This window comes from Borostomias antarcticus (genome assembly GCF_949987555.1).
Source record: "Borostomias antarcticus genome assembly, contig: scaffold_77, whole genome shotgun sequence".
Lineage (NCBI taxonomy): Eukaryota > Metazoa > Chordata > Actinopteri > Stomiiformes > Stomiidae > Borostomias > Borostomias antarcticus.
In genome coordinates, this window is record NW_028175689.1 from 795,761 (window position 1) to 808,492 (window position 12,732).

General features: G+C 44.3%; 1 protein-coding gene across 1 annotated transcript; it reads right to left on the minus strand.

Annotated features, from left to right (window-relative positions):
* Positions 1-1,302: 1,302 nt before the first annotated feature.
* Positions 1,303-1,920, minus strand: LOC311329330 (large ribosomal subunit protein bL25-like; the record flags this gene model as incomplete). The annotated part of the gene is made up of 1 exon (XM_084463189.1): positions 1,303-1,920. One exon carries the CDS (start codon positions 1,918-1,920, stop codon positions 1,303-1,305), a length of 618 nt encoding a protein of 205 aa, XP_084319315.1.
* Between the last annotated feature and the right edge of the window lie 10,812 nt (positions 1,921-12,732).

A 12,732-nucleotide genomic window follows, 5' to 3' on the forward strand; every position in this document is an offset into this window, starting at 1 on the left:
TTGAAAGCTGGGTGGCAGAACTGTCCCTGAAGATGCTCAGGGGTTAGTTTGACAAGAGGCCATAGGAATCCGGCAAAGTGCAAGAAAGAGAGGTCTGACAAAACGTGAAGCCATTGATAAGTGTGCAGACTATCTTTAAACAAACCGTCCTTGCCTATGCTATGACAAGGTGCTGGATGCTTGCTATCCGATTGCCAGTGGAGTCATTGAGGGAGCTTGTCGCCATTTGAACAATGTCCGTATGGATCTAACCGTGGCAAAGTGTAGTTTGCAATGGGCAGAGGCTGTGTTGAAGCTACGCTCACTGGATTAAAGTGGAGATTGGCAGGCGTATTGGAACTTCCATAAGGAATGCTCTCGCCTTCGTAATCATGGAGATCTGATGAATGTGGCGTCGTAGCAATGGAACCACTACCATTTGAGTACTTTATTGGCTGACAAATGCTCCGCAGGAGACATTGAGCACTTTCCAAAAAACATTACTACGACTCAAGCCATTAAAAGCCAAGGGCTGTAGCCAAAACTGAAGTGGCGAACTCACGGTAGTTATTGGTTTGGCGACGTTATATAACCATAAAACGGGCTCTTTTTTGTTATCGGATATACCGAAAACCATGACGTTTTAGCAGTTGCATTGTTGTATCAAAATAACCACCACCTATTCAAATCAAAAGTAGCCTCTCAGGCTGAAAAGGAATGCAATGCCTGCACAGCTTTGGATAGTTTGCCGTTCAAAGCTTCAGGCGTGACGCGAATAGACTCATCAATAGAGGCATTTATTTTTTGTCGTTCAGCTACAGAAGGCTTGGTTAACACATAGTTAATGACGTCTTTGCTATGTCCAGGATGACCGATACCAAGACGGAGCCGCAAGAATTCACGGTTGTTACCAAGGGATGAAATGATATCTTTGAGACCATTATGACCACCATGACCACCCCCATGCTTCAGTCGACCGACACCAGCAGGTAGATACAGCTCATCATGGACAACAAGAATAGATTCAGGCGGTATTTGGAAGAAAGCTGCCATAGCACCAACGGCCTGACCACTTCGATTCATGGACGTTGTGGGGTTGAGCAGGTGAACTTCCTGTCCACCTATTTGTAGCCGAGCAACCATTCCAAAGAACTTTTTCCTAGGCTGTAAGACCGCACCATGACTTCGTGCTAATTGTTCCACGTACCAGAAGCCTGCATTATGGCGGGTGTCTTCATATTGTGCCCCAAGATTTCCCAGCCCTACAACCAGTTTAATCGACTGTTCCGAAGATTTTGCCATAATGCTATCACCTCCTTATGCCTACTCTTCGCCAGCTTCTTCAGCAGACTCTTCTGATTCTTCGTCAGAACCAGAGCGAGTAGCCTGAACACTGGCAATATCCAGATCCTGACCGTGAGAAATAACTTCAATATCGGCAGGGATAGCGAGACTGCTCAGATGAACGTGACCACCGACTTCAACATCAGCCATGTCAACTTCGATGAACTCTGGCAGATCACCAGGCAGGCACTTGATTTCGATATCCACGCGATTGTGCACTATAGCACCACCAGCCTTCACGCCAACACACTCCTCTTCATTCATGAAGTGAAGAGGTACATGAGTAGTGATCTCATGGTCTGCATCAATGCGCAGGAAATCCATGTGCATTGCAAACTCTTTAGCCGGGTGACGCTGCAGATCCTTCAGGATAGTCTGCTGCTTGGCACCGTCAATAGTCAGCGTGAGAACCTGAGAGTAGAAAGCTTCAACTTCCATAGCCTTGCGGATAGCTTTACCTTTCAGAGTAATCTTGACGGGCTTTGCGTCACCACCGTATATGATAGCAGGAACCAAGTCAGTACGACGCAGGCGGCGGCTCGCACCTTTCCCAATATCCTTGCGTGTTGTTGCGTTTAATACGATTGCTTCAGACATGACTATCTCCAATAAACCTATCTACACCTTGCGACCAAGCACGATAGTGTTCTTTAAAGTAAAAGAGCTTCAAACAGAACCCCACAAAGGGATTTAAAGGTGCAACATCATACCGGCACGACGTAAAAAAGCAAAACAAGTTACCATGTCGAACTGTGTATTTACTGAAAATCATTCTTTTAAAAATCATTGCTCCAGCGATAGCATAACCAAGCGATTCGAAAGCCATAGGCATCGAACGTGACACGAATACGCAGCAAAATATTCAATACCGCACAAATCACCATACTGCTGGCAATACCCAGCATGATCATAATCTGATAAATCACAGCCTCTAATGGCTCTGCTCCTCCAAAATTTGCTGTGTCAGCATACCCGCCAAGGCTACCACCCACAAGGTCGTCAGTGTAGCCACTACCTACCTCAAGGCATCCTGAAGCGCATCACGAATAAACGGCTGCAATGCTGCATAAAAAGAAAGACTGGTGTCTAATAGTAGGTCAGCCATAGACTGCTCATATCGCTCACGGACTGCACTGTAAAAACGCTCAAGCACCATAATATTACCTATCAGGCAATTTACAAGAAGCATCCCTGCCAGAGTAATAAGATATCTTGTCTGATACCACGGTCATGTCTGGTTGTATAACAAAATCATACCGGCAAGAACCAGCCCAACCAACACCAGAAGACTGAACTGGGCAATCCAGAACAGATACCATCCCGACATCCCAGTCATGGTTTAGATATAAAAGTTGGCAATAGCCAGTATAACCAAAAGCCAGACAGTGTTAAGACACAGGTTATTCTGGTCAAAAAGGAACTTAAGATAACGTGAGTTCGACGCTCCGCAAGCCATTGGTACACCTTTTGGTTAGTGCCGAAACATCCATATGCGGTTTTCTGGGCTGCCGTGCATAGGCAATCCATCCTGCCATCAGGGTTACAGTAAAGTTAAATTGTGATCGGCGTTGAGTATGTTCAATCTGCGAAATATTCTTCAACTGGTCATTTATGCTTTCTATTTCTGCCAGTTTCCTCAACATCACTTTATCAAAGGCCTCCAGCTCTTTTGGTTTCATATTTTTCCTGACTTTAGTTACTAGGTTCAGGACTTTCTTCTGCAACCATGCTACCAACTTCTCTTAGACATAGCCCTTATCTCCATAAATCCAACTAGGTAACTATTCGATGAGATCTGGTACTGGGTTACGGTTATCTGTGTTAGCCGTTGTCAGGCACAATGATAGAATTTCTCTGAGATGGTTAATGATAAGGTGTAACTTAAAACCAAACTTCCAACCTATAGACGTTTCCCCCAGTTTAGCCTCTTCACTGAAGACCTTGTGGCTGTTGATCCTATGGTTGTCATAGACAACGATGGGTGTTGATTCAATGAATGACCGGCCAGTTTGTTGCTCTATGCACTGAGATTTAGATAAATCGTCAGTGGTATCAAAGCCTGTTTCATGAGTTCTACAAAGTGATTGTAGGATAATAGGTTCTGAAAATAGTCTGATTTATGTTGTGTGATCAGTCGCTGGGAATAGTGCTTGAAATTGCGAATGGTACTCTGATGGAAATAGATGATAATGGTCATTATTCCACTGAGCGATAGCCTAGATATAAATGTAGGCTTTTTTGAATGATAGATGAGTTGTCTATGCCATTGTGATTAAAATGTTATGCAGGAATTATCCACACCACAGAATACACTGACAATAGATATTGGAGCCTTCAGTTCGTTATCTATGGTTTGGTATCAGTAAAGGTAGCTAAGTGGCTGAGGCTCACCTGTCTTGCACCATCGAACTCACGTTAGGATAAATACCAATAAGCCACAACTGCAACGTCATTTGGTGTGGTTCCCTTGCTACAACGCTACATTTATTAGTTCTCCATGATTACGAAGGCGAGAGCATTCCTTATTGAAGTTCCAATACGCCTAGCAATCTTCACTGTAATTCAGTGAGCGTAGCTTCAACACAGTCTCTGCCACTTGCAAACTACACTTTGCCTAAAGTAGATCCATACGGTCATTGATTAAATGACGGCAAGCTCCATCAATGACTCCACTGGCAATCGGATAGCCAGCAGCAAGCGTTTTGTCGTAGCAGAGCATGGGACGATTTTTTGAAGATAGTCTGTACACTCATCAATGGCCTCGCGTTTTGTCAAACCTCTTTTGCCCGCACTTTCCCGTATTCCTCTGGCCACCTTGTCATACTCTCCCCCTGAGCATCTTCATGGACCGTCTGCCACCAGCTTTCAATAGCCTCATCACCCTTGTCGCGTAAGCAGTGACGACTTTCCACAGATATTCAAGCACATGGATAAAGTCCATGATTATGGTTGCCTTAACTACCTTCTTTTTCATAATCTCGATAATCAGTTTCCGCTGATTAGAGGTGCTCATCAATAACAATGACCAACTGGCGTTTCTGCTCCGGATCTAGCCTGAGAGCTTACTCGAAAGCTTTTTCTATAACGGCTTCTACCTCTCTTTCTACACTGGCCCACACTCTCTTATTCTTGGCTGGAGGACGGAATTTAACAACGTTGTCGCTCTTACAACCCCTATTCATACCAATTCTGCCGTTCGATAATTGGGTTTTACCATATATAACGGTGGTTACATGTGCCATTCGTTTGCGATCTTTTTGCTCTTCCTGACTGAGCCTAGTTTGCAGCTTCTGCTGACTCTTTTGCTCGTTCTTTCTAGTTGTTTGCCTCAACCATTACGGGCGCATCTACTAGGTCCTTGCCGTCAAAACTGAGGATTTGCATGTCTTCTATTTGCTCAATCCCAACCTTGCGCTGTTCGTAAAAAACTCAAATTATTGAGCCGTATCAGCTACCAGTTGCATAGCCTATCGTTTCCCAACCATACTTCGCCCACTCTCACGATGTCGTTTAATAGTTCGATCAAAAGAGCGACCATAACATCGCTGACCATTTTTCCCCTCATGCCATCAGAGTACTGGTTAGTATTGAGGTTTAACTAAGCATCCAGTGGAAACACGCTGGATTGTTTCTGCTAGCTGTAACTGCGACACCTGACTACGACAGAACCAAACAAGCTGGTCAGTTGTCTGGAGGTATTTTTTCTTATGTAATTATCTGTTCACCGTCGCTGCCCGTTACCGACGATTGCTGTGTCTCATCATCGGTATGCTTATCCAGATACCCTTGGAAGATAAGGCGCAACACTTCGTTGCCTTCAGTTTGGCTATAGCTCTCTATGGTGCCATGCTCTTGTTGGAGAGTGGATCCAAGGTGTTGAATGATAGAGTCCAAATGATCACGAGCTGGCGAGAAGAATAAATAATCGATGGTATTGGCATAGGATGCGTTCACAAGCGACGGTGTTATGTAGTTATTGGTTGGATGACGTGATATCACCGTGGTGTGGTTCCCTTGCTACGACGCCGAATTCATCAGTTCTCCATAATTACGCAGGTGAGAGCATTTCTTATGGAAGTTCCAATACGCATGCCAATCTTTACTTGAATCCAGTTAGCGTAGCTTCGAGACAGCCTCTACCTCTTGCAAACTCCACTTTGCAACGGTTAGATCCATACGGTTATTGATCAAATGGCGACAAGCTCCCTTTAGGATGCCACTGGCAATCTGATAGCCAGCATCCAGCGCCTTGTCATAGCAAAGCTTGGGACGGTTTTTTGGAGATAATCTGCACACTTAATTAATGGCCTCTCGTTTTGTCAGACATCTCTTGCTTGCACTTTGTCGGATTCCCCAAGCCACTTTGTCAGACGCCACCATGAGTGTCTGCATGGGCCGTTCTGCCTCCCAGCTTTCAATAGCCTCATACCTCTTGTCGTGTAAGCAGTGACTGGCTTTCCACAGATATTCAAGTACATGGATAAAGTACATGATGATGGTTGCCTTAACTACATTCTTTTTCATAATCTAGGTAATTAGTTTCCGCTGGTGAGGATGCCCATCAATCACAGTTACCAACTGCTTTTTCTGCTCCGGATCTAGCCTGAGCGTTTCCTCGAAAGCTTCTTCTATCACGGCTTCTGCCTCTCTTTTTACACTGGGCCACACTCTCTTATTATTAGCTGGAGGACGGAATTTAACAACATTGTCGTGCTTCCGTTAAATATCCATGACTGATTCTGCCGTTCGAGGATCGGGTTTTACCGTATAAACGGTGGCTACCTGTGCCATTCATTTGCGATTTTTCTTCTATTCTGGACTGAGCCTTATTTGCAGTTTCTGCTGACTATTTTGCGTGTTCTTCTTGGTTGCTTCCATCAACCATTCCGGTCGCATAATCAAGCCATTACCGTCAAAACTGAGGATCTGCAGGTTTTCCGTGTGTTCAATCACGACCTAGGGTGTTAGTAAAAATCCTCGAAGTTTTGAGCTGTATTATACCAGTTGCACAGCTTGGCGTTTTCCAACCATACTGGGGCAGCTCTCACAATGTAGTTTAATCGTTCGGTCATAAGAGCAATCCATCACATCACTTACAATTTTTTGCCTCATTACATCAGAGTACCTGTCTGTATTGTGGTTTAACTGAGCATCCAGCGGGAACACGCTTGATTGTTTACGCTGGCTGTAACTGCGGCGCCTGACTATGACAGAACCAAACAAGCTGGTCAGTTGTCTGGAGGTATTTTTTCTAACGCGATTTCTCTGCTCACCGTTGCTACTCGGTCCCGATGTTTGCTGGGGCTCATCATTGGGCTGTTTATCCAGATACCATTGGAGGAGAAGGCACAACACTTCGTTGCCTTTAGTACGGATATAGCTCTCTATGGTGCCATGCTCTTGTTGGATAGTGGATTCAAGGTGCTGAATGATAGCGTCCAAATGATCACGAGCTGGTGAGAAGAATAAATCATCGATGGTATTGGCATATGATGCGTTCACAATATACGGTGTTATGTAATTATTGGTTTGACGACGTTATATCACCATAACACCGTCTCTTTTTCGTTACCGGATATATAGAAAACCATGATGTTCTAGCGGCTGCATTGTCGTATCAAAAGAACCACACTATTGGGGTTTAACTGAGCATCCAGCGGGGACACACTGGATTGCTTCCGCTGGCTGTAACTGCGACGCCTAACTACGACAGAATCAAACAAGCTGGTCAATTGTCTGGAGGTATTTTCCCTGACGTGATTTCTCTGCTCACCATTGCTACCAGTTACCGACGATTGTTACGGTTCATCATTGGTCTGCTTATCCAGATACTCTCTGGGAGAAGGTACAACACTTTGTGCCTTCAGTCTGGATATAGCTCCCTATGGTGCCATGCTATTGTTGGAGAGTAGATTCAAGGTGTCGAATGATAGCGTTCAAATGATCACGAGCTGGCGAGAAGAATGAATAATCGATGGTATTAGCGTAGGAAGCGTTCACAAGAGACAGTGTTATGCAGTTATTGTTTTGACGACGTTATATCACTATAAGACCGTCTCTTTTTCGTTGCCGGATAGATCTCAAACCATGATGTTTTAGCGTTTGTATTGTTGTATAAAAAGAGCCACACCAATTTCATATTGGAAGAGATTGATGGCAATGATGCTCTGTCTGATGGTCTATGCTGCTTACAGCGCAGGATAAGACATTAGTTGCAAACAACAAAGCCTATTCTTTCCAAATCAGAAGGCAGAACCATGCCAGCACCACCACTGCAGATGGGTATTATTCTGTTTCTAGGGAATTAATAAGGTAACGATCAATAATCAAGAGCGACATGTGGTTGGCTTGAAGGAAAGGCAATGTACGATCATCCAAATTCAGGGGGTTTTTACGAGTCGGTGTATTCCTGATAGTGGTGGTGAAAGACAGTTTGCAGATAGTATGTGCACTTATCAATGTCCTCTAGGTTTGTCAGTCCTCTCTTGCTTGCACTTTGCCAGATTCCTAGGGCCACCTTGTCAGACTACCACCTGAGTATCGTCAGGGACCGTTTTACCACCCAGCTTTCAATAGCAGCATGCCACTTGTCGTGTAAGCAGTGACCGGCTTTCTACAGATATTCAAGTACATGGGTAAAGTCCATGATGATGATTGCCTTAACTCCCTTCTTTTTCATAATCCCGGTAATCAGTTTCCGCTGATGAGGGTGCCAATCAATAACAATGACCTACTGCCGTTTCTGCTCTGGATCTAGGCTGCGCGCTTACTCGAAAGCTTCTTCTATCACGGCTTCCTCCTCTATTTCTACACTGGCCACACTCTCTTATTCTTAGCTGGAGGACGGAATTTAACAAACGGAGTTAGACGAGCTATCCCTATGTTCTACATAGGATTCAGCCTTTTTGTACACATTCGTGTTACAGGAAAAGAGTGATTTGAGTATTTTATTGTCCGGCAAAGGCTCCGAAGGCTCCATTTGGTACTTTTCAAAAAATATTACTAGGCTTCAAGCCATTAAAATCCAATATCTGTAGCCAAAATTGAAGAGTCGAACCCATGTTAACAATGTTGTCGTTCTTCCGATCCATATTCATGACCTATTCTGTCGTTCGAGTATTGGGTTTGATCATATAAACAGTGGTTAACTGTGCCATTTGTTTGTGATCTTTCTTCTCTCCCAGACTGAGCTGGGCCTGCAGCTTCTGCTGACTCTTTTGCGCGTTCTTCCTCGTTGCTTACCTAAACCATTCAGGACGTATAACCATGACCTGACCGTCAAAACTGAGATTCTGAGGTTTTCTGTTTGCTCAATCCCAACCTTGCGCTATTCGTAAAAAGCCTCAAAGTTTTGAGCCGTATCGGTTACCAGTTGTATAGCCTGTAGTTTTCCAACCACACTTTGGCAACTCTCATGATGTAGTTTTATCGTTCGCTCATAAGAGTGATCCAGTATATCGCTGATAATGTTTTTCTGCATGCCATCAGAGTACTGGTCAGTATTGAGGTTTAATTGGGCATCCAGTGTGACACGCTGGATTGCTTCCTCTGGCTGTAACTGCGACGCCTGACTACGACAGAACCAAACGAGATGGTTAGCTGTCTGGAGGTATTTTTTACGTAATTACTCTGCTCACCGTCGCTACCAGTTACCGACGATTGCTGCGGTTCATCATTGGCCTACTTATCCAGATACCCATGGAGGAGAAGGCGCAACATTTCGTTGCCTTTAGTCTGGATATAGCTATTTATGGTGCCATGCTTCTTGTTGAAGAGTGGATTTAAGGTGTCGAATGATAGCGTCCAGATGATCACGATCTGGTGATAAGAATGAATAATGGTGTGGTTACCTTGCTACGACGCCCCATTCATTAGTTCTCCATGATTACGAAGTCTAGAGCATTCCTTATGAAAGTTCTAATACACCTAGCAATCTCCACTTGAATACAGTGAGTGTAGCTTCACCACAGCCTATGCTACTTGCAAACTCCACTTTGCCCCGGCTAGATCCGTACGGTGATTGCTCAAATGGCGGTAACTCCCTCAATGACTCAACTGGCAATCGGGTAGACAGCATCCAGCGCCTTGTCATAGCAGAGCTTGGGACGGTTTTTTTGAAGAGAGTCTGCACACTTATTAATGTGCTTACAGTTTTGTCAGACATCTATTGCTCGCACTTTGTCTGATTCCCAGGCCCACTTTGTCAGACTCTTACTTGAGTATCTTCAAGGACCGTCCTGTCACCCAGCTTTCAGTAGCCGCATACCCCTTGTTGTGTAAGCAATGACCAGCTTCCACAGACATTCAAGTACGTGGCTAAAATCCATTGGGTGTGGTTCTTTTGATACGACAATGCAGCCGCTAAAACATCATGGTTTTCGATATATCCGGTAACGAAAAAGAGGTGGTTTTATGGTGATATTACGTCGTCAAAACCATAATTACATAACACCGGTTATTGTGAACGCATTCTATGTCAATATCCTCGATTATTCATTCTTTTCACCAGTTCGTGATCATTTGTACGCTATCATTAAGCACCTTGAATCCACTATCCCACAAGAGCATGGCACCATAGATAGCTATATCTGGACTGAAGGCAACGGAGTGTTGCATCTTCCCATCCAAGGGTATCTGGATAAACAAGCAAATGATGAGCCGCAGCAATCATCGGTAACGAGTAGCGACGGTGAGCAGAGAAATCACGTTAGGAAAAATACCTCCCGATAACTGACCAACTTGTTTGGTTATGTCGTAGTCAGGCGTTGCAGTTACAGCCAGCGGAAGCAATCAAGCATGTTGCCGCTAGATGCTCAGTTAAACCTCAATACTGACAAATACTCTGATTGCATGAGGGGAAAATTGTAAGCGATGTGCTGGATAGCTCTTATGATCGGACAATTAAACGACATTGTGTGAGTTGTCAAAGTATGGTTGGAAAATGACAGACTATGCAGCTGGTAGCGGATACGGCTCAAGGCTTTGAGGCTTTTTACGAACGGCACAAGGTTGGGATTTAGGAAACAGAAGACCTGCAGATCCTAAGTTTTGACGGTAAGGGCTGGGTGATGCGTTAGGAACGGTTGAGAAAAGCAACTAGGAAGAACGCGCAAAAGAGTCAATAGAAGCTGCAAACCAAGTTCAGTCCGGGATAGCAGCAAGATCGTAAACGCATAGCACAGGTAGTCACCGTTTATACGGTAAAACCAAGTCCTCGAATGGCAGAATCAATCATGGATATTGATTGAAATAGTGACAATGTTGTTAAATTCCGACCTACAGCTAGGAATAAGAGAGTGTTGGCCAGTGTAGAAAGAGAGGCAGAAGCCGTGATAGAAGAAGCTTTCGAGGAAACGCTCAGGCTAGATCCGGAGCAGAAACAGCAGTGGGTAATTGTGATTGATGGGCACCCTCATCAGCGACACTGATTACCGTGATTATGAAAAAGAAGGGAGTTAAGACAACCATTATCATGGACTTTATCTATGTACTTGAATATCTGTGGAAAGACGGGCACTGCTTACACGGCAAGTGGGATTAGGCTATTGCAAGCTTGGTGGCAGAACGGTACCTGAAGATATTCAGGGGATAGTTTGACAAAGTGGCCAGAGGAATCCGGTAAAGTGCGAGCAAGAGAGGTCTGACAAAACGTGTGGCCATTGATAAGTGTGCAGACTATCTCCACAAAAACCGTCCCTAGCTCTGCTATGACAAGGCGCTGGATGCTGGCTATCCGATTGCCAGTGGAGTCATTGAGGGATCTTGCCGCCATTTGATCAATGACCGTATGGATCTAACCTAGGGAAAGTGGAGTTTGCAAGGGGCAGAGACTGTGTTGAAGTTACGCTCACTGGATTCAAGTGAAGATTGGCAGGCGTATGGGAACTTCTATAAGGAATGCTATCGCCTTCGTAATCATAGAGGACTAATGAATGTAGCGTCGTAGCAAGGGAATCACACCCAAAGGTGGTAGTTAAAAAAGTGCCTTCTATGTCATTGCAGCCTATTGAAGGCCATTAGGATTATTACTCTGCTGAAGAATCTTCATGTTATGTAGAGGTTGATCAACGTTGGGTTATGTTCCTGAATGATAATCGCAGGTTCAGTGACCAAAATGGTACGGCAAAGTCACTGAAGGAGGCCGGTAATCTGGAAAACTGGGCAAAAAGGATTTCGCTGCCGAGATGATGCTTTAAAGGCATTTTCTCTCTGACAAAAGCAATGTTAATACTCTCAAAGCTTAGAGCCTGAGGTTATCAGCAAGCCATGCTATGGACAAAAAGGCCGTCAATCGACGGATAGTGAGCCTGACCATATGGTATATCATGTACAAGCAGCCAGCTTCGTAGCATGCGAGCAGTACGGAAATGCACAGGCTTCATTGGTTGCTTTATTCTGGGCATGAATTACCTGAATCAGGACGATCTTAATGTAGGTTAATTGTTGTCTACCTATAAGTCGCAGCAACATGTTGAAAGAGGATTTAGATTTCTGAAGAGCCAAGATTTCTTGGTGTCGTCCCTTTACCTTAAAAAGGCTGAAAGCATTGAAGCGCTGCTGATGGTAATGACACTCTACCTTATGATCTATGCTGCTTTACAGCACAGAATAAGACATGAGTTAAAAAGGCAAAGCCGATTCTTTCCAAATCAGAAGAGAAAGCCATGCCAGAACCACACCTACAAATGGGTATTATTCTGTTTCCATGGAATTAATGAGTTAACGATCAGTAATTAAGAGCGACATTGGTTGGCTCGAAGGAAAGACAATGTATGATTATACAAATTAGGTGTTTTTTACGAGTCGGCATACTCCTGATAGGGGTGGTGAAAGACAGGCCAAGATACTTGACTGAATATTGTTATCAATTCAACCGCGCTTTGATTTGAAAGCAATGGTATCAAGGCTTGGTTACATATTGCGCGAACTAGCCTATGGCAGAAAGGCTCCTCAAACTGGATGAGGAACAGTGATAATAAGGTCACTTTATCAAAGGCCTTCAGCTCTTTTGGCTTCATATTGTTCCTAACTTTCGTTATCATGCTCAGGCCTTTCTCCTGCAACCAAGTTACCAACTTCTCAGAGACATTGCTCCTATCTCCATAAATCCAACCAGTTAACTTTTCGTTGAGATTTGGTAATGGTTTACGGTCATCAGTGTTAGCCGTTGTCAGGCAAAATGATAGGATTTCTACAAGATGGTTAATGATAAGGTGCAACTTAAAATCAAACTCCCAACCTGTAGACGGTTTTCCCCGTTTAGCCTCTTCACTGAAGACCTTGTGGCTGTTGATCCTATGATTGTCACAGACACGATGGGTGCAGAATCAATGAATGACAGGTCAGTTGGTTGCCCCATGCACTTAGACTTTAGATAAACCGTCAGTGGTATCAAAGCCTGTTTCATGA